This window comes from Melampsora larici-populina (assembly GCF_000204055.1).
Source record: "Melampsora larici-populina 98AG31 unplaced genomic scaffold MELLAscaffold_68, whole genome shotgun sequence".
NCBI classification, from domain to species: domain Eukaryota; kingdom Fungi; phylum Basidiomycota; class Pucciniomycetes; order Pucciniales; family Melampsoraceae; genus Melampsora; species Melampsora laricis-populina.
This window is the reverse complement of record NW_006768832.1, coordinates 10,260-32,470: the sequence shown is the minus strand read 5'-3', so window position 1 is coordinate 32,470 and position 22,211 is coordinate 10,260. Positions and strand designations below refer to the sequence as shown.

The 22,211-nt window shown below is 37.1% G+C and overlaps 6 protein-coding genes across 6 annotated transcripts; 3 read left to right on the top strand and 3 right to left on the bottom strand.

Moving 5' to 3' along the window:
* Positions 1 to 530: 530 nt before the first annotated feature.
* Positions 531 to 1,821, top strand: MELLADRAFT_40203 (uncharacterized protein; the record flags this gene model as incomplete). Its single annotated transcript, XM_007417066.1, has 5 exons — positions 531 to 753; positions 837 to 965; positions 1,072 to 1,205; positions 1,276 to 1,396; positions 1,508 to 1,821. The coding sequence occupies 5 exons, from the start codon at positions 531 to 533 to the stop codon at positions 1,819 to 1,821; spliced, it is 921 nt and encodes a 306-aa protein (XP_007417128.1).
* A 1,020-nt stretch (positions 1,822 to 2,841) lies between these two features.
* Positions 2,842 to 4,167, bottom strand: MELLADRAFT_112575 (uncharacterized protein; the record flags this gene model as incomplete). The annotated part of the gene is made up of 5 exons (XM_007417112.1): positions 2,842 to 2,946; positions 3,393 to 3,469; positions 3,560 to 3,661; positions 3,957 to 3,980; positions 4,047 to 4,167. The coding sequence occupies 5 exons, from the start codon at positions 4,165 to 4,167 to the stop codon at positions 2,842 to 2,844; spliced, it is 429 nt and encodes a 142-aa protein (XP_007417174.1).
* A 701-nt stretch (positions 4,168 to 4,868) lies between these two features.
* On the bottom strand, positions 4,869 to 7,627 carry MELLADRAFT_112574 (uncharacterized protein; the record flags this gene model as incomplete). Its single annotated transcript, XM_007417111.1, has 5 exons — positions 4,869 to 4,889; positions 5,029 to 5,405; positions 5,468 to 6,854; positions 6,947 to 7,067; positions 7,173 to 7,627. 5 exons carry the CDS (start codon positions 7,625 to 7,627, stop codon positions 4,869 to 4,871), a joined length of 2,361 nt encoding a protein of 786 aa, XP_007417173.1.
* Positions 7,628 to 8,211: 584 nt separating this feature from the next.
* MELLADRAFT_45702 (uncharacterized protein) lies at positions 8,212 to 10,485 on the top strand (the record flags this gene model as incomplete). Its single annotated transcript, XM_007417070.1, has 9 exons — positions 8,212 to 8,255; positions 8,333 to 8,380; positions 8,517 to 8,628; positions 8,773 to 9,135; positions 9,221 to 9,380; positions 9,462 to 9,546; positions 9,630 to 9,745; positions 9,833 to 9,903; positions 9,994 to 10,485. 7 exons carry the CDS (start codon positions 8,601 to 8,603, stop codon positions 10,206 to 10,208), a joined length of 1,038 nt encoding a protein of 345 aa, XP_007417132.1.
* Positions 10,486 to 11,395: 910 nt separating this feature from the next.
* Positions 11,396 to 12,521, top strand: MELLADRAFT_112572 (uncharacterized protein; the record flags this gene model as incomplete). Its single annotated transcript, XM_007417136.1, has 2 exons — positions 11,396 to 11,929; positions 12,090 to 12,521. The coding sequence occupies 2 exons, from the start codon at positions 11,396 to 11,398 to the stop codon at positions 12,519 to 12,521; spliced, it is 966 nt and encodes a 321-aa protein (XP_007417198.1).
* A 377-nt stretch (positions 12,522 to 12,898) lies between these two features.
* Positions 12,899 to 13,686, bottom strand: MELLADRAFT_112571 (uncharacterized protein; the record flags this gene model as incomplete). The annotated part of the gene is made up of 2 exons (XM_007417110.1): positions 12,899 to 12,937; positions 13,006 to 13,686. The coding sequence occupies 2 exons, from the start codon at positions 13,684 to 13,686 to the stop codon at positions 12,899 to 12,901; spliced, it is 720 nt and encodes a 239-aa protein (XP_007417172.1).
* Positions 13,687 to 22,211: the final 8,525 nt, after the last annotated feature.

The following is a 22,211-nucleotide window of genomic DNA, read 5'->3' as shown; positions in this document are numbered from 1 at the left end:
CTTTTGTGTGTTATTATTGTAAGCCTCCATAAAGTGAGAAGCATAATATAATGAAAACTTTTCACAATATCATCTCCAGACCAAGTGGATTCAGTGTACAACAGGCACTTTGACAGTATCACCCTCCCTTTGAAGTAGAAAGAGGAGCAGTGTGTAAATCAATCCAATCACCCTAATGAAGATACTTGGATCATTAGGATACAGGTCACTCATTTCTTGAGGATGCTTCACATCTTAAAAATGGCAATCAAAGTGTGACCATACAAGTTCACTGTAGTCTGGTGATCAACCAACTCCAATCAGGGGCTTGCACCTTGCACAGACCCTCAACTTCGCTGCCCAGGATGCTCGGCATTTGGCGTCGAGTATGCACGCACCTGTTGCGTCGCACCACGGCTTGCGCTCGCGGCAGGTTAGGTTTCGATTTTCAGCATCTTCAACTTCCTGAGATTGCATTTCGACCGGCTGGGTTCAATAAAATTTCTCAAGCTTCTCAACAAAAAGAAAGAAATCAAGTAATCTGATCGAGAATGAATCAACCAACAAGACGACTCATAAAAACTTTAATCTCAAACAACAATTTAAATCCTTCAAGATTAGGTATCAGAAGTTTACATCAAGTACCACCTACTTCAAGTTTACCTTTTAATGTAGAAACCGGTTTATTACCATTCTTATCATCGAAAACTTTGAAAACTTTATCAATCGATTGGCAAACTGGATTATTAGACAGGCTAAATCAACATCTTCAAGGTAATCAATGTTGTCTCTATATCCTAAGTGATTATTCAATGTGAAAGGCTGATTTTTTTTTAAAAAAATGCAAACCAAAACAGGAAGTGATGCAGAACATTTATCTTTATTTGATTCGATCATACATCTTGCTAAAGATCGTACACAAGTTCAAGCTTTTAATTTAGCTTCAGAAGCTCTCAATAATTATTTTTTTCTCAATGGCCTTGTAAGTCATGTACACTCATATAACATCTTCCAATTGATCGAACTTGTATGATACACTCAGCTGATCAATCCTGTTTGAATTACTCTTGGATTCGTTTTTGTAGAAGAAAGCTTCAACGGATGTGAATCAGTCCAATCGACCAACTGACGGTTCACTTCTTTCTCGTGCTATTGATGATACCTATGGATCTTACACTCAATTTGTTTCTTACTTCTCAAGCGCTGCCAATGGAATGGCCAGCTCTGTTAGTCTATTCTTTTTACTGATTTTCAATAACTGATTTGTATTCAATACTCATGTATAATCATTCTTAGGGATACCTCTGGCTCGTATGCGATCAAGATGGTTTACTAGGAATCTGTCCTACATTTGCAAGTGGTACAATTCTTGTACAAAATCGACAACAAAGAGGAGACTGGCCATTACAACTTGGAAGTGTTCAACCAAACCAATCTACAGCTTCATCATCCACTTCAAGCAAACCAATTCCGCCCAGTCCAGCTCCATTTACAAGATCTTTCTCTACCTCAACTCAAACCCAAGAAGATCTTACTAGGAATCCTACCACTTCAAGCTCTTCTTTACCATCTTTCAATAATTCATTATTCTCAAATCCGATTCCACTTTCAACACCCAACCGATCGATCACAAGAAAAACCACCGAACCAAGTGATCGATTTAATCAACTTCATCCAATCTTTACATTACCTATTACTGAGCGAGCTTACTTAATCGATCATGGGGTTTGGGGTAAAGAAACTTATTTGAAAAGTTTTTGGGATGTCATTGATTGGAAAAAGTGTGAAAAGGCTTATGAAGCTAGATGTGATATTAAAAGTCATGAAGGTAAAAGGTGGTAAGGATGGAAATAAGATTTACAAGCGAAAACGTTCTTCTTGGAAAGTGTTTTTGACATTCTATATGAAATCTCACTCTAAGAAGATATATACCGTACTTTTTTGGGGGCTCGTGTATCTTCTGTAGTCAAAAATAGAAATCTTTTTGATTCTTATGGAAATGAAGGCAATAAATAAGGAAAATTCTCGAGAAAGTCAGCCTAACCACACAAAACTGATCCTTGTTGACCATCGATGAAATTATATCCTTGTTTACCATCCTATCCATTCGTTTGTGATGCCTATACTATAAGTTGATGGATCCAGCAAAAAGAAATTGTTTTTCGCAAAAGAAGGGAAAATTGAGAAAAACTTGTTCACCAGTTTAAAACACTTGGGATAAAAGTTCAATTGTGACTTCATGAAATAAGGCACCCGGCTCTGAAAATTCCGGATTGTTCGGAGGTACCAAAGCACAGGTTAAGAAATCACCAGGAAGACAGACACTGCTTTTACCCATTTCATGGAGGTCACAACAAAGGAAACGTATAATAAGGAGTATGAACAGTTTTTGAAAGGCAGCCTTCATCCCAAGATTGATTGTGTCACCACTTCAGAACAGCGTGAAATGCAAAAGATTTCAGACAAGGTTAAGAGTATCTATCATGAAGAGAAAAGGCTCAATACTTTATGTTCTCATGAGGATATATAAATCACATTTTACAGATTCTAAACTTATTTCCTAGATTTTCCCAGCAGAGAATTAATCCCAATCATTCACATCAGTCAATTGTAAAAGCTTTTCCACGGTTTATCTCACTCACTGTACCTTTAACAAGAAAGAGAATACTTTTTTCTGATCATCAAACATAACGATCACTTGTACAGTCATCTTCACTCCTCTTACATCAAATTAAGAAATCATCATACGTAGCCTGTTTTCAAGCTTTTCTCCTTATTATGAGATTAATTTTGTTTTCTCCTATAATTTTTGTCAAGTTTTTCTTTCAAGTTTTATTTTAACCTCATTCATCTGTTTTATTATCAACCATTGTGGTGTTCAAGAATAATCCTTGGTTGATTATATTTTTGTAAAAGAAATATTTCAAAATCAGGATCATTTAATAATTTCGTTAAACATTGGAGAACCTCAATGAAAGATACGTGTTTTGACTTTAAAGTGAGTTTTCTTGTACGCATAATTCCACAGGGATATATCAAGATGAAGAGACACGTATCAGTGTAAAAATCAACTTATTTATGTGTTGATCAAGACTTCAAGGAAGTAAAGGGGATTTAGTTCGTTCTTACAAGTTGCATGAGGACAATGATAAGATTGTCAAGAATGAGTAAAAGAAGAATACAAGATGCGAAAAAAAACAAAAGTTATTCTAGATCAGATACATGAGTTAGGCATGAGCACACATGAAAGTTTGTGTTATTTTCAAATTGATCTAATTGAGTTGTGAAGATGAAGATGTGAAATATCCTAGCCAAACTTGATTTCAATCGAGTTGATTTGTCGATCAAGATCAAAGACTTCAAAAAGAGCTTTGCTATGATGATGATGATGATGATGATGATGATGATGAGACACCAAGTGATTCAAGTTGATCTTTCTTCCATTTCTTTAACTCAGTTTCAGTAGCTATAATTCCTCTTTTACCTAAATCTATAAATCATCCAAAGAAAAAAAAAAGTTGATCAATCAATCAATCAAATCTTAATCAAACAATCAGGATTCTCTAAAACCTATACAAACCTTCTCGAGCTTGTCTACGCATTAAATCATCTGTCTTTCGAACAAACCGTTCATGTCGAAGTAAATAATGATCCGCCCAAATGACCATTCCACCCATAGCCGCTATAAACATGTACAACATCGATCAAGCAAAGTGTGTAAATCAAGATATGTTCCTATATAAGAAACACATTCTCATTTGAATCGAAGATTTTGTGATTGTAACGTGCCAGATGAAACTAAGAAGCCTTTGAAGGCTAAAGTTTGTCGACGGAAAAAAGGCCAATAGATATGAGCCATACCACAGAGAGCGATACTATAAGCTGTCCATCGTAAAGCGCCCTTTGATCGTAAACTTATTCAGTCAATCTCTTTAGTCATTAAATTCTTGGATCACATTATGAACAACTTAACATACTTCGCGAGCTCCTTTTAATTGTAACTACCAATCCAACGTCATACGATAATCAGTCACTGTTCATATCTCATCAAGCTAATCAAACTTTACAGGTTACCTCATAGGCTGTTGTGGTATCCTGTTCTCGAGTAGAAAGTAATCGTTGTGCCCATATTGGTGGTCTTGAACTGATTGATGGGTTAGAAGAATCTTGAGTTGATGAACTTGACATCTTTGAGAAAAATGGTAAAACTCGAATGATAAAACTCTCAAACCAAAATTGTGAAGGCGGAAAGGACCGCATTTTGATATTACGTCACTCGGACGACAATTTCAACTCCTTTTTGTATACTCTGTAACAGACCGCATCACAGCTTTGGGCAGTGGAACAGATCACACACAAGTTTCAAGTTTACAACCTCTATATTCAAAATGACTCTAAAGAACCACAATAAGAGTCATAAACAAATATGAAAAAGATGATAAAGCAAAACCCCCCCCAGTGCCACCACAAAAAAACCCACCACATCAAAGTTAATCAAAGTTTCAAATCAGATATCTGCAATAATACTTTTCCAGACAAAAGAAACGTATTTAAATTCTATGAAAGAATAAAAAAATGATTAATTACATTTAGATATCTTCATTTTTTTCATACACGTTTGATTTTTTTTTTGATATAAAAAAGTCCAAAAAAAGAATTCAATCTTCATTTAAAATCAACAGACACACACACTGACACATATAGATATTTTAATGTACAATCACTTATTGATAACATATTTTTCTTGGTAAAAAAACTCAACACTAAAAGATATTTTTTAAAAAAAGGAATAACTAGTATTTATCATCATCATCAAACAAACAAACAAAAAAAGAAAACTTGATTTTGGAACACTCCATTTTTTATATGTTTTTACAAACCTTTAAATTTTAATAAACCATTTCTTGATCCTTTCAAATACATCAAAAAACAATCATAAGAACTTCAATTCACACACCAACTCCATTTTAAACCAATTCCCATCCCCTCACACATCCGCTTCCAAAGAAAGCTTATTTCCCAACCAATCAATCCAAATCACCCACTAACCTTCCTAACCCTAACCAAATCCTTCCAAAGCGAATGATCCTTAACACCAGTCTCATTCCTACCAAGCTCCTCCACACCCAATCCGAGATCGATAGCATGACCATCTTCCCACAAGATCTGATCCAAAATCGGAGTCAACAAACCAAAGATATGTAAATAATTCCTAACAGTATTAAATGAAAATACGTTTCCAACTTCAAACCAAATCAAGATCTTTAAAATACTGGTAGGTAAACTAAGCGTAGATCTTAAAGTATAGAATTCTAGATATTTTCGAAAATTGCCTTCGATCACTTCTTTGGCGTAACTTGTTAATGATGGGTAACTTGAATGGTCTTTTAGTCTTGAAATAAATCGATTTGGGTGGATCGTTTGACCTATGAATCAAAGAGATGGATTGTAAGATAAATGGATATTATGAGAGATTTCTTTAACACACCTTTACTGTTGTGTCTAAGACTATCATTTATCAATTCCATATTCTTCTTCAAATAGTCAACTGAAACGATCTTATCCAACTCATCTTGATTTAAAAGTGGTAGATTATTAGGTCGATAATTCGGATTAAATTCAACTTTCACAAGATAATCAAATCGATCTTCAGTTATTCCAATTCTTTGAATTCTAGAAGATCTAGAAACACGAGGTTTAGAATGAAGTTTGTTTTTAGTAGCTTTCACACTCATGAAAGCTGGTAAAGCAGTAGAAGTATGTGGTGTATAATCTACATCAGATGAACCAGATGAAGAAGAACTACTACTATCTGAAAATGTAGTTTCAAGTTTATCATGGTGAGGATGATTAGAAGTAGATGGTTCTGGATTCGATTTCCGTCGTTTTTGTCTTCCTTCTGATCTTGGTGTCGAAAGTGCTGGTCCAGATGATCCATTCTCAGATTCCGAAATTAAATTAATCGTTTGATTCTTTTCGTTTCGATTTGATTGATCAGGTTTTGATTGATGATCATTTAAATAAGTGATTGGTGATGATGTATTCGAGGTAGGTGGAAGAAAATTTTCTAAAGGTTCATCATGATCTGGAAAGATATCGTTGAGATTTGGTAATTGGTTTTGCAGATTGAGTGATGAGGTTGATTGGTGAGGTTGAGATTCGATTAAAGGAAATGATGGAAGATTTCTAAAAGGATGAAAAGCTCTATGAATCAAACTGGTTTGATGATTTTCATTTTCATCAACTTGAGTAGAGGTAATTAACTGAGAATCAGAACCCAGTGAATTGGAATTCAATCTATGATGATCAGGATCCAAATCCTTATCACCCAATTGATCGACATCCTTCTCATCCAAAAAAGTGATCATCTTTCCCTCAATCCTAACTCGTATAGTCTTATCATCAATTAATTCTTGAAGTAAATCTTGTGCTACAGAAGTAGAAGTTTTGAATCCTAAAGTGATAGGTAAATCAATCAAAGCTAATGGAGATTCAACGGATTTAGATCTAACCCAAAGATTATGTAACCTTAAACTTTTCAACAAAACTCCTTTTTCAATCAATCTTCGAGTTAAACATTGAGGATGATTAGGTAAATCTAAAATCATTTCTTCATTTGAAAAGTTTTCCAAGATTTCATAAAATGGTAAACTAGTTTTCAATTTGATGATCTGATTAAATTGTTTAATTTTTTCATACCTTTTCTTACATGGATTAGAAAGTATTAAAGAAATTATGTATAAATCTAAATAAATATCTTTGTTGGTTTGATTATTTTGAGAAAGAAGTGTGTATAAGTTTTTGGATGCTGATTCGAATTTAGCTTGATGAAAATCTCTTCTGGTACTTAGAAACAAAAGTTCAGTGTTAAGAGTCTAATGATGATCAAAAAGAGAAAATCGTTGATGAATTTTGAGATCATCTTAAAAAGTTGTACCAATCTGATTTGTAATCCAAAAAAACTCACATTATCATGTTTGAATGTCACTTCAGCTTCAATTTGATCAATATAATGAGTAGCCCAATCGATTTTATCTAACAATAAATGAGCATGTGCCAATTGAAACCTAAGACAAGTTTGAATTTCCCTAAACCCCCAAAAAAAAGAGAACCAAAAGTTAGAAGAAAAAAAAGAGAACCAAAAGTTAGAAGAGATGTGATCCATGAATTTAAATCAAATTCATCAAACTCACGGTGGAGGTAATTGATTTAAAAAATTAACCAAACCCGTGATCCTTAAAGCTTGAACTTCAAACTTATAAAGCAATTGAAGAGCAAGGTAAGTGAACCAAAGTGGAAAATCTGTAGCAATAAAGATCTTCTCAAGTTCATCTGGAAAATAATTCAAAGAGTTTTTAAAGAGTAGTGCATTAGCACTTAAACTATCTAGAATGGTTTGATGAGATGATGATTGATTGATTGAACTTTCTTGTAAGTGATGAATGATGTTTTCTAAATAATCACTCAGATTGACTGATTTTAAATCTGTTTCTGTTTCTGTTTCATTTGTTTTGATTAATGATTTAGTTTTTAATAGTAATTTGAATTGAGTTGATAATCGATGACCTTCTTTACCACATTTTTCTAAAAAGTTAATGGACCATTCTAATCCTCTAGTCTTCAGTTTATCTTCAAATGATTCTGACATTGCTTAATCGATTTGTTTCATGAATTGTTTTCTTGTGTACAAGTTGAGAGTTGATTGAATGATGACTTGAATCAAAAGTGATATCGATCGAGATGAAAATCAAAAGTTTGAGTGATATGTGATGACTGTTCGATCAAAACTTAAAAGCTCAGTGCTTGTCTAGATTGACAAAGCCCCGCTGACCGCGCAGAGAGGGCTTTGTTGTTGTTGTTTGGATTTTTCTGATTAAACTTTGAACAAAACTGTGGAAATTTGATCACAGTCCTTCGCTCTATCACCATCATCATCTCAGCTACTTATATCTCTATTCACCTCTTCTCTGTTAAACCATCTATGTAGCGTCACTCCACTTCATCCGCTACTCAAGCTGTCTGAGCGAAATACAAAGAACCTACAACCCTTTCATGGTGTATATGTATGATGTTTTACTTCAGTTTAAAATCAATTTCACAATCACTTTCAATGATCTTTTAGTCTCTCATAGCGCGCATGAGGGCCTGCCCGTCTGCCGTCGGGCTAGCGCAGGACCGTCTGTGTAGGCCGACAAAACACATCTGAGGTGTATTTGGTTACAATTTCATTTTCCGGGGTGCTGTTGTTTGTAGCACCACTTTGATGAGCACTTTAGGTGAGTTGATTGATTTCAATCAGTCGTCTAAGATTGATATTTACCAATCACCCAATATTGCTCTCTCTCGGTTATAGAAACTTATCACAGCCGGTATCAAGATACATATATATAATTATCAAAAGGTGAGCAATCTGTTTGATTCTTTAAACCATTTCTGGTGAATTGAATTGTAAAAACACAAAGATCGATTTGATGGTTTAATTTGAATGAGTATTTAAACTTCTGATTGATTCGGATTTCTTTCTTTCTAAAATAAAGTCATTTTGTTTTTTTCATTTATCTTTACATACTTTTCAAGCATTCGAAAATCAAAATCAGAATCAAACCAAATTAATCATTTCAATGGGTTCTTATTATAGGAAATCTATCAGTTAATCCATTTTCCTTTTTGATCATTACATACAACTTTTTACTTTGGCATAGATTTCCAACCCTAAAATCCAAAAAAAAACCATCCAAATTTAAACAAACTGATTTTTTGACGGTTTTTTTGTTTTTTTGGTTTTTAAAATAGCAATCGATATACTCTTCACAGTAGCCAATCGAACATTCCTTTCCCCATTTTTTTCCCTATGGATCCCGATCATAGCAAGTCTACAAAAAACCTCATCCGCCTCCGATCAATTCTATCAATCCTCAATTTATTTTTTAATAATTGTTTCAATTAGATGGTTATTGAATTATTCTTCTTTAGCTTGGTTAAATAAAACTTGGAGAATTGGTTGGGGTGATAGGATCGATTGGGATCATCAGATTGTTTTGGTGACAGGTGGTTCGGATGGGTTGGGTAGAGTGTTGGTCGAAACTTTGGATCTTAAGAATATTACGCTCGTTGTTTTGGATCTTAAACCTTTTACTACTAATCCATCGGAATCAGGTTTGGTTCTTTTTGGTTTCGAATTTACTGGGTTTTTTAAATTATTGCTTATTAAGATTGGTTTTCTTTTTCTTTTTTTTTGTAGATGTTCATTACTATCAGTGTGATGTATCGGATCCGAAAGCTGTAGAAGCTGTAGCCGATCGAATCAAAGCCGAAGTAGGAGATCCAACGATCATCATCAATAATGCTGGAGTAGTAAATGGAAAACTAATTGTCGATCTTAATCCAAATGAAGTTCAGAGGTTTGTTACTTCTTTTTGATCATCAAATCTTACTTAGAATCGTCACTGATGACCGCGACGTACCTCTTGACCATTTTGTAGGAGTTTTGGAGTGAATGTGATGTCACATTTTTACCTTTTGAAGGCTTTCTTACCCAAGATGATCGAACTAAAACAAGGACATATAGTCAGTACGCTTTCTATCCTGAAACCTGATCTGATCACTGTACTCAATCTACTTTTACTTCCTACTCGGTCTTGTTATCTTAGGTTACTGTAGCTTCAGTCTTGGGTACTATAGGTGTCTGTCAAGCTTCAGATTATTGTGCTTCAAAAGCTGCTTGTTCAAGTTTACATGATTCTTTAAGACTCGAACTCGATCATAGGTTCGTCATTCTCTTCATCACCTCTGGGGGATCTTTCTTGATCATCCAATGAACAGAAAAATTGTAACATGAACTTTAAAAAAATAGACATCAATGTTCAGGAGTTCGTACGACTTTAGTAAGTCCAGGTAGATTAGAAACCAAAATGTTTGGAGCGCGTAAGTTTATTAAACCATTCAAAGCTTACCAACCATTTAAGATTCGTTTCCAAACTGATGAAATCCTTTAAAAACGTTTGATTAAGAAAGTCAGACCCCAAAACCGATTTTTGTTCCCCCAAGTAGCACCTCATGATCTTGCCAAACTGATCATCCAAACCTTGGATTCAAATGAAGGCAAAGAGATTTGGGTACCTGTTTATTCTAAGTTGACTTGGGTCTTTAAAGGGTTTCCGTCTTGGGCGAAAGATTTGGCTCATTGGTTTGCTGGATCGAATGAAGCTATGATGGATTTTCATCCTTGAGAAATAGAAATCGGTTTGAGGAACGGTCGGCTTGCGTTTGGTTGGTTTCTTCGGTTTGGGAGCTACTTTTTTACCGTTCGAAGTTTGGGTGTGTGTGTGTGGGTTTGTGGATATATCTTTTTAGTTTATTTAAGAAAGTAGGATGGGTGCATATGTGGATCATGAGGTATACATCGTTGCATTATATTGTTGAATTGTTGGAAAACACAATGGGTTTAGCATTGAAATTTGTGACAGAAAATTTATGGCTTTTTGAGCAGAGACACCTTTGAAGATTTCAAGTTTTTTTGTTTGGGTGATTCTCAAAAGAAAGTTGATGATGTATACTATGAATTTGAAGGAAAGTTTGAATCCAATCATCAAAATGAAATCTTTGAGTCCTGATCATTAAAGAATTCTAGGTGATTAAAATGTGTGGCCATACATCCATTTTGACAGTGATGGATTGATGGATTGATTGATTGGTTTTTTGAAAATTTGTATTGCTGCACTATTGGTCAAAACTAATTTGAAAATTTGTTTTTATAGGGTTTTGTACCTCTTTATTTATTCTCAAAACTTGCTAGACAAATTAAACTTGATCACCCAAAAGAAAACTAGGATTTGCTACATGATGATGCACTTTTTGAAAAAAAATGTACAGTATAAAAACTCAAGTGTCAGGTTGACATGCTCACACAAAAGAAATCTCATAGAGAGTGGATACAAGCTTCAGAAGATCTTAAGCACCAATGCCATGAATAGACAGCCCTTCTTGAGCTCCAGGTGGTGAGACTGTTAGACATAGGAAGTCTGATATCCTTTCCTGAGATTAAAGGGGTGCTGGAATTTCACCAAAGTCTGAGAAAGAAACTGAATAAAACTTTTTTCAGTTTTTCCCAAACCTCACCCTTTCCGCCTGAGGTGCTCTCAACGACAAGAGCAAACCAAGAATTTCATTTGCGTGATGATTACGCTCAAGTTTCATCAGGGTGATGTTCATTTACCGCGTCCCTTTATCTCATCAGAGTACAGTTTTCCTTCAAATGCCTTTCACATCCTTCCTTTGTCTTGGTGAGTCAGTAGAGTGTATAGCCTGACTAGAAGGTACGTACAAGTCCTAGTCTCCAGTTATCAAGTAAATTCGTTTGATATAACAATAAATCATTAATCAAAGTTGGTGTTCTGAATCCCCAGCAAACTACATCATGCCGGCACAGCCTCAACAAAAAAATCGTCACATCTGGAAACAAGGATCTCCCCCCACCTCAATCAAGTCTTTAAATGCCTCTGTCGCCGGCACTATACCATTAGCTAATGCCGCGATCAGTCGCTCTTTAGCTGCATTCACTCGGAAATTACTTGGTGTTCACAAGTTCAATAAAACCTATCCAATGGCCCCTACCCCCGAAGAACTTCAGCAACTACCTCAGCTCACCCAGGATGAAATTAGGCTAGATCAATTAGTATTCACATCAGATCTTACTTCCGCTACAGCCACTTCAAACAATAAAGATATGATAGAAATTGTCAACAAATTTATGGCTGAGCTTCAAAAGTACAACATACATCGATTCACCTTTGCATGGGATCTTCCAGACAGTCATCACTGGAATCATACAATGGCTGTGTTTGTGGCTAAACACTGGCGCTATGAACAGCGGCGGGGAGCCTTCAAGCATTACGGGATCAATCAATCACACAATACCGAGTCCAATTGTATCTCTTTAATACTTTGCTGGGTACGTGGACAATCTCAGGATATACGATTAAATTGTGGGGAAGCTGAAAAGCTTATAAATGTTGAGCGTGCGCAAAAGAGAAGAGTGGTCAGTTCTGAGTTTACAGTATTTGTCTGTAGTCCTAGGAGAGTGTGCTGATTTTATCTTACCGATGATATAGTTATTTGAATATTGCCAGGACACGGTCAAGCGGCATCTCCAAGTTGATCCTCTCCTAATCATTCCCAATGCTGACTGCTGCTCGGACACTGAATGGTACCCAGATCAGGTGAAATTCAAGAGGATCGGTTTGAAGTGGCGAAGTCAACAGTATGAAGGTATCATTTGTCAAATAGATGGTCTATCGTTCAGCTACAAATCAAGTGTTGATACTCCAGCTCTTGCAATGAATTGTTTTGATCAATGTCGCATTCCAGGAACCTCCATCAATCCAAAGGCTGCAGTATGTTGTGGTCTTCCCGAGAACTGTTACAACACAGTCTTTCTTGCTGGTCTCACGTACAAACAGAGGGAATCCTTAAACATGAAACCTGTTATAGATTTAGATGCACTCTCTGAAGAAATTAAAAATCTTGTAGTGTTGTTGAAATAGTTGTGTATTTTATATTTATGTTTCATTCTCAGCTACATACCTTTTCCTTATTCTTATTTATCTTATTGTGTATATAATTCAAATCTTTGAAGTTTTTGGTATGCACAAAGTCTGCCAATTACTCTCATGCTTCAATTGTTTCCACTCAAAGCTGTCACTTGAGACACTCAAAAGGGAATACATACAGTGGAAGCCAAGCTCATCCCAAATATGGTACACAAGACTGACTAGCATGTATTACAGTCTTTTGAGTCACAGCAGATTGGGATACTTTCCTTTCTGGTAAGCTACAAATCTTTCAACAAAGTTTTGAGAGATTGTTTGTACAAAATAAGAAAAAAAAGAGTTACATGTATGTATTTATAGATCATTTCAAACTAATCATCACCAGATCTAAATGCTTCATCACAAATTCCCTGATCCAAAGCAAGATATCCAATTTAGCATGAATCATGTGAGGGTATATATTTGAAAGGAAACTTACCATGCTTCTCAGTGAGACTATTGATACTGTTGGATGGGAGATATTGTATGTATTTGGGTGATTCACTCGTACAGCAACATGTCCAAACATTTGATCAAGTGGAACACATTTGACCTCTTGATGTGAATGATACATAACCGTAGCTTTCAAATATGGCAGGGAGCGGAAGGGGTTATGTGATTCATTGCGTCCTTGAAGAGGGGTGAAAGGTCTAACAATGAAAAAGGGAGACTTATGACCAATCACACAGAAGATTCCATTGATGTACCCAAAGTTCACTTGTCCACCCATTTCAAATTGTACATAACTGTTACCTTGATGTTTTGAATATTGAGCAAAGTTTTTTCCTCCATGTTCCCACTGAACAGTTGATTCAAATTTTGAAGTGTCAGAGATTGTGAAATCCGTCCGGCCTGATACTGCCGCTTGAAGGGCTGTCAAGACTTCATCGGAAGGAGCAACGAGTTTCCATTTAGTCTGAGTTGAATGTGAGAGTGATTCAACACCAATGGAAGCACGGTATTCTTTGGAAGTATTCGTAAGAACATGTTTGAATAATACATGCTGAGTGTGAGCATTGATTGATGTCTTTCCAACAACACCTGTTCGATTCAGAAAGAAGGAGAATATGTTGAATGATGAGAGTATAAGTTGAAATATAAATGAACAAACATAACACATACCTTTACGTGAGTTTTTAGGTGCCAAAACAAGAGTTCCTATCATTCGCTCCCCAGCCCAAGCTGCAATGTAAGATGGAGAGCCAAACAGTTCACATTGCTTGGTCAGATGCTGTGCATAGTGAAGGTTGGGCCTTGACTTATATTGGGCCACACAGATTGCAAATGTTGTCGGTACTGAAGTAGGATGCTGTCAAGATTTTTAAGGTCTTCAGGTTTTAGCACTTGTGAAAGTGCTATGTTGATGACTTGAGTCGCTAAAGTGATACCCTGATAGATCTTCCAAGACAATGAATCACGATCAGAGTTTTGATGATACGGTGTAGTATTTAAAGCTCAACAAGAGCTTTACAACACCTAAGAAGGGATAATCTACTACGTGTAATGTAGTAGAAGTTGCCTAAAGACTGCCTTCTTCAAAGAAACCAGCACAAGGGCACTTGCTGACCACTTTGTGATAACAGAGAAAAAGATAAAGGCACCAGAGAAATAAAGCAATACTGTTGTGTAGTATTATTCCCAGTTTTTAAGCGCAAAAAAGTCCACACACTATGTTATTACTAGCAATACTGTTGTTGAGTATTATTCCCAATTTGACTTATAGTCTTTAACACACATAAATAAATTTCTCCTTGCTTTGAAGGGGCGGATTTAAGTGATCTTAGTACAAATATAGTAAATAAATGATGATTTATAACACTACAACAAAGGTATAAGATGCAGAAAGGGGAACAACAATCCCAAAATCATCAAAGAGTACTTATATCCACATGTAACAAACTCTACAATAGTCAACAGCCTTACAAACCAGTCAAATCCGCCTAAATAACCCTAAAAACCATGTAATGACGCAATGTAATGATCTTGTTACTAATGTATGATGTAATTTTCACAGCGAAAAGTGATCAATGACGCAATTATTTAATGTACAGCACTGCTTAAGATGAATACAGGTGATTTTTTCCTTGTAAACTAGCTGCAAACCAATTTTTGAGATTACGAATTTTTTCAGAAGTGGGCAATTTTGATCTACTATAGTGCATCTTGTAGCCCTCGTGATACTGATCATTTATGACACCCATATGACCTATTTCTGATGAGTGATGAGTAAGATATTGAGCTGTGAAGTTAAGGTTTTTGGTGTTACATGTTGACTTGTGACTGTAAATTCGAAATTCACACCAATTTCTTATTTGCCTTATAACTTTTTGCATGCACCTCCGTGACTAATGATTTAAAGGCTGTACATTATGTAATCCACTCTTCTGCGTTGAATGAGATATCTATCAACTCAATCTGACGTCATTTGACATATGTAAGTAGCTGAAAACCTTCATTTTCCATGAAATTCACCCATTTTCTTCACTTTTCACAGCTGCTACTCTCTTTTTCTTGCTCATGTAATATGACATCATCTTCTATAACCTTAAAAATCCCAGAAAATCCTCTTGGCAACCTTAATTTCCACTACTCCCACCATTACATATGTAAACTACACGCATAATCCTTGTTTACCAACTTCAAAAAAGTACCTTTCTGCTAATAACTTCTGTTTTCCCTTATCAACCTTGAAGATTGCAATTGTTACTGTATAATAAAGTCTTGTTCTTTGATATTCTAACCTTATAAAACCCATAACTCAATTATAAATAACCTAAAAACCATTTTCCAACTTTTACACCTATATTTTCGAGTTTTTCTTATGTTTTTTTCTCTTTCTTTTTGTAATAACTTTGTTAATAGTTTATACTTATCAAAATAAGTTTGTTTTAAATGATAAAATGATGTAAATATTAGACTATATGTAATATAATTGATGTAATTCAAAATTTGATTTTTTTGATTTTTTGATTGGTCTCATAGATTGATTACCACAACGTTTAGGCCACGTATCAATGAAAAGAATTAAAGAATTATTCAAGAATTCTGCTGAGTATGGACTGCCTGAACTTAAACATTCAGATGTGACATGTGAGGACTGTCTTAAGTGTAAGAGTCAAAGAAGAAGAACCCTTGGCAGCACTAACCGTGAGCCGCAAGTGCTTGAGGTACTGGTAACTGATGTGACTGGTCCTTTCACTCTGTGTCTGACTGGAGAACAATTAATGGTAACCTTCAGAGATGTTGTCACAGTGCCCGTGAAGGCCGCCCTAGACGTTGGGGGCGCTCTGCACGGGCACTGTGTGTGTCTACGTACTTGGAGATATGTATCATCAAACATAACTCGGAAGTCCATCAATGCCTGATTCACGTCATCAAAAAGTGGGAAAGGGAGACTGGACTCAAGATCAAAACTGTCTGATCGGATCGGGGAGGTGAGTACATCAGCTCAAGCCTTGACAAATGGTTGAAGGAGGCCGGGATTACGCACAAATTTTCGAACCCGTATGACCCTGAACAAAACGGGAATGCCAAACAATTGAACAGAGCACTTGGGGAGATGGCGAGAACCTTGTTGGCGTCAAGCAAACTCTCCAATAAGTTCTGGAATTTTGCCTACCTGACCGCAGCTTACATTCACAATAGACTGCCTAACTCAATAACCAACAACACTACGCCGTACGAGTTATTTTTCAAGAGAAAACCTCAACTAGACCTGCTGAGATCCTTTGGAAGTGTTGCGTATGTTCACATTCATCAAGGACAGCGCCCTCCGGGAAAGCTGGAGGATTGAGCACAAAAGTGTGTCATGGTTGGCTATGTGGAAGGAGGAAAAGGCTGGATGTTTTATGACAAAAAATCAAAAACAGTCTTTCCGTCAGCAATTGCACAATTCCCTTATGAACAAGAATCATCGAGTCAAGAGGAGAACAATTCTTCAGAATCACTTAACAATTTGCCAAACCAACATCAACATGGAAAAGGAAGCTTAGCGCATATCATCAATGCACTTAAGATTGGTGACTTTTGAGAAGAAATGAAGATTGATAAACAAGACGTTGCTGCAAGTCATGCACTGATTGGAAGTGATTATCTCAGGATTTTGAATCCGCCAAGGTTGTTTGCTGAAGCTATGTGATTGGGTCAATCAACAAGCTGGAAAGAAGCGTGTGATGCGGAAATGGAGATTATGAAGAAGATGAAGTTTTGGAAGGTTGTGGATAAAACCGGCTAGTTTAGTACCAATTGATTTGAAATGGGTCTTTACTTATAAAACAGTTGATGAGAATGGTAATCCAATAAAATTCAAGGCAAGACTAGTTGCAAAAGGATATCAACAACAAGAAGGTGTTGATTACACAGAGACGTTCGCTCCCACAGCGACATTTCCAGGACTGAGGATCATGCTCACTGTAGCAGCGTACAAAGGCTGGCCAGTTCACTCATTTGATATAACATCAGCTTATCTTCACAGTGATATAGACACATTGATTTACTTCTCAATTCCTACCGGGTAAATGGTTGAAGCTCGGAAGAAAAATCAAGTCTCGGAAGCTATCAAGGCATTATACGGCACAAAACAAGGTGCTTGTTACTGGTGGGAGCACATCGACGCCATCCTGACATCCATGGGTTTCAAATACAGCCAGTACGATCAATCTCTGTACATCTACAGACAAGGAAGTGACATGTGCATCATTTGGTTACATAGTGACGACGGTGCAGTGACTGGTAGTTCTGATGATTTACTCAATGAAATTCCCGCTAAACTTGCTGAAAAATTACTTATTAAATGGGAGAAAGGATTGGACCAAATCATTGGTGTGGACGTCAAGAGACATCAAGATGGAAGTTTCAGCTTATCACAACCTGGCCTGACTAAGAAGATCATTCAATCCTTCTTACCCGACGAGTGCACCGCCAAGACACCTATGAATTCACAAAGATTACCTACGTCACCTGCCAAAGATGAAGAGAAAGTTGACCCTGAGAAATACCTGTCTGCAATAGGAAGCCTAAATTAGCTATCTGTGGCTACTAGACCTGACATCACCTACGCGATCAACTTTTTAGCCAGATTCTCATCAGACCCACGGAAACAACATTGGAACGCAGTTGAACACGTCATCAGGTACTTGAACACCAATGGTACTCATCAGTTACTTATCAAGCCACTCAAATCAAAAGTCAATATGCCAGTACACACATTTGTAGACGCTAACTGGGGAGGGGAAGGAGCTCAATCGTCACACGGTTTCATCACGTACTACTTGAACCGTCCGTTTGCCTGGACATCAAAACGACAAACCTGTGTTGCAACTTCCACCTGTCACGCCAAGTACATGGCGATGGGTACGGCTTGCAGAGACACTGTATGGCTAAGGAATCTAATCAAAGATATCACTGGTGAAGGAAATGTCATCAACATGCATTGTGATAATACTTCAGCCATTCATGTAGCTAGTGATAATTCCTCCAACAAGCGTACTTAACACACAGATAGAGAATATTACTAAATAAATGAACAAGTTTACAAAGGACGTGTATTTTTGCATTGGGTCAACACAAAATCACAACGTGCAGACATATCAACTAAACCTCTTGGTCCGCTTCTACATGACGTCGCGCTGAAATCCTTAAGACTTATAAAAAATTAATCTGACACTCAATCATTCATCTCAAAGATTAATTGAGTCAAACTTTCATTTATGTTTAGAAATATTGCTCGCAGACACTGGCCCTGGTTGAACTAATTCCGTAGCAAGGTATATCTAATTCCAGAACATCTGGGTGAAAAGAATGCTGAACTCGGGGGAACAAATTCCAGATAACAGTTGTCTTTTTTCTTTTTTTATGTTAATGGTTTTTTTGAAGGTTTTTTTTCGGACTGGTTAATACACTCATTTGAAGGAGTTTTCTATGTTTTTTTTGGAGGAGTTTATTTTGTGTTTATGTTTGGAAGAGTTTCTTATTTCTTGGAATTTTCTGTGTTTGATTGGAGGAGTTTCATGTTTTCAGTTTTTTGTTTTCTCATCTTGTACTCGTGTCAGGAAGGGCATACACGGCCATAGCAGTATATCTCCTACCTCACAAACAAACCTCATTACATATCAATAACTACATGTAATCAATCAATTACATGTAGCAATAAGCTGAAAGAACTTGTAACAAGGGATTACATGTAGTTACATACATGTAATCATTAAGTACACGCACAATACACATAGCACTTTATTTCTCTTATTTCCTTTACTTATCACTTTCTCTATAAAGTTTCTATATTTCTCTTTATTCATGTGTATTCAAAAGAGGGTCAATCTTCAATAAAAAAACACTCACGGATCAATTTGGAAGATGATCCTGAAGGGCTTTGTTTAATGATGATCTGTCTAATACACACATGTGATCCTAGTTCAAGCTACTAAGGTGGATTGGGAACCCAACTTAGTAACTGATCATCTAAAACTGATCTTCTTGGCATGTGATGGCCGCCAAGCAAGGATGTCTAGGCAACATCCAAATCGCACCGCAACGAAACGAAATATCCACAAATTTCCGCAATCGCAATTGCCACCTAAACACTTAAAACACTTGAAGGGTTGCGGTGCGCTTGACATACCGCAACCCGCAGCGCAATCGAAACGAAAACAAAATTTATTTTGAATTTCGGAGGTACAAACAGTTTTGAAGGAGGACGATAGATATATTAGGGGACACACATAAAAGATATGAAAGAATGAAAATTTCAATCAGATTGATTTAAGGAAATAAGAGACTTTGAAATGATCAGGTTTTTTTGATCCTTTTCGCCCATTTCCTATCTTTGATCTTTTGAATCTCTGCAACTGCCTCCTTGTATTCTTTGGGGACCTTAACTCCTTGACTAAGCCATTGATGGAATCCAACAGCACGTTCAATAGTACGTGGAGCCAGACCTTGGTCTGCGCTGGCAATCCTCCCGGCCGCCGAGAAAGTGCGCTCGCAGGCGCATGATGTAGCTGTACAAGCAAGATAGTTGCGAGCCACGCGAGCGACCACCGGATACAACTTGTGGTTTTCCTGAGCAGAGTATGGAAGATTGAACTATCAGTTGATATTGTGAAAGAGCAAAGGAAAATAGCTATGTACCTTCCACCACAAAAGTGGCAGGACTCCCTTTGGCGCAATCGATTTCTTATCGAGATATTGTTTAAGCTCAATATTTGACTCGAGGGAATCTTCATTACTTGAAACATCACTGAATTCATCAAGGTAGTCTTCCGATGTTGGTGGTACAGCAGAGACCGGCTGCTGTGCTGACGGACCCTTAGCGACAGGCCTAGATGTTAATTTGGCTGCAAAAGCAGCCTCAACAACCCCACGGACTCTTGCAACATGATCCGGAAAGAACTTGTTGAAGAAGTGTAATCGATATCGAGGATGCATAGCTGTGGCAATAAGTATTGCTTCACATTCGAGAGCTTCGTTTATGTAACTTTGAATATCACTCTTCATGGTATCAATTGCCAGGGTGAGTTCGGGATAGGTCTTGCCATGTTCGTGTTTCGATTCATCCAGTCGTTTGAGGATATTGATGTATTCCGGAAGGACATGGTATGCGTTTGAAGAGTTCCCTTCCATCGAGAGAGTGGTTTCTTTGAAGATCTGAATAATCAAAAGGTCAGTACAATCCTTCTTATCAATATTCGAATGAAGAAGTACCTTTAAGACATCCAGTAGCGCTTCTACCGCACTCCATTCCTCGTCAGAGATTCGCATTCCTTTATAGCTTTGATCTTTTTTTTCTTTCTTCCGATCCTGGCTGAGATACTTATTGATCACCTGTAATTGCATAAAGCTTTGTTCACTTTCAATAGGAATAAAGAAAAAGTTTGGACAGTACATACATTCTGTGCTTCACAGGCACGTTGCCAGCTGTCCAACTTTGAGTTCCATCGAACTCCATAACCATATATAAGCATCAAGCCCTTGTATAGGAGACTGGCTGCAACTGTTTCATATTCGCCACGTTTTGATGGCGATGAGGCAACGCTTGGCTCACTTGTTCGACCTGATTCGTACATATTGGTAAGATTAAAATTCTAATGATCACCGTACCTGATTGATGCACTCACTTTCTTAACTCCGCTTGTGACCAAACCCCACGTCGCAAAGAGCTACGAAACCAGATAGGGTTAGATGTTGTAGTTGGACAGCTGAAACAGGGGGTGTGTTGAGAGACAACCCAGTCTCTCATGATCTTACTTAGGTTTCAGCTATAGTGAAAGTCTAATTGACACTTGACTTATTACAAATACGCTACCCCGCTTAAACTTAGATCATAGTGGCTGAAACTGAACTAAATCTAACAATACTATTAAGTCAAACCTAAACCTAGAAGTTCCTTTATTTGAATTGCGCCTCCATCAATTTGGGCTAATACTCTTTTCCTTATCCGCTATTCTACGGAAGGAAAAGAGTAAGCCCCTTTCACTATTTCAATTCTATCATATTCTTTCTTTATCTTTCTTTCATTTCTATATGGATGTTACTAATTGTTTCTCGTCATTCATATCTTCATGTTTCACTTGTTTGTTAATCGGCGCTAGAATCGTAGCTAAAACTTATACGCGCCGATTCCTTTTCTCCATCTTATTCTGTGACCTGACTATACCTCATAGGTCAGAATAAGATCACTCTTAGTTCTCTTTTTTTATTCTTATATATCTAACTGTTATCTTTTCTTATATGTTTGTTGATCTCTCTGATGATGTAGGTTAGTGAATCAGGTCTTGTGACTGAGGTGATTGAGACTCATCTCTAGGTATTGTCACGGGGAAAACAGGTGAAATAAATATCCGCTATTCTACGGAAGGAAAAGAAATCGTAGCTAAAACTTATACGCGCCGATTCCTTTTCTCCATCTTATTCTGTGACCTGACTATACCTCATAGGTTAGTGAATCAGGTCTTGTGACTGAGGTGATTGAGACTCATCTCTAGGTATTGTCACGGGGAAAACAGGTTAGTGAATCAGGTCTTGTGACTGAGGTGATTGAGACTCATCTCTAGGTATTGTCACGGGGAAAACAGACCTCATAGGGAAAACAGATATCTCGACTAGGAGACTTGTCGCTTTTCAGATCCAAGCCACATTCAGCCTCGTTTTCAGATTCAGCGCTCTCTTGTTCATCATCATCCTGTTGTTGAACAGGAGCTCCGTTGATCATTCAAGTTAAAGGAAGACCGTGTTCGGCGGCAAAACTCCCAAAACTCCCAATTCCTGTTCCAAATTTTGAGGTTTACACGTCCCAACCAATTAAATCCATCTCGACGTGTGTCACCCCAAATCCTATCTTTGCACAACCAAATCAACCCAGATCCACCCTCAACTATCTTGAATTCAACACACCCTACCTCAATCATCCTAATCACTTGCACTCAATCAATGTACCTCTGATTCCAACCGCTCACCTCTTGGGCATGCTTCCAGCGTTCTCCCAATTCTACATTCATACCAACCCGCCTATGAATTGCCCTCATCACCACTCTATCCTCATTGGCCATCCTCACCGCCACAATTACCAATTTTTGCCTGCTTGTTTGCAACTCATCATCATGGACTCATTCAACCACCAAACTCACCACATCTTATTGGCTATGCCTC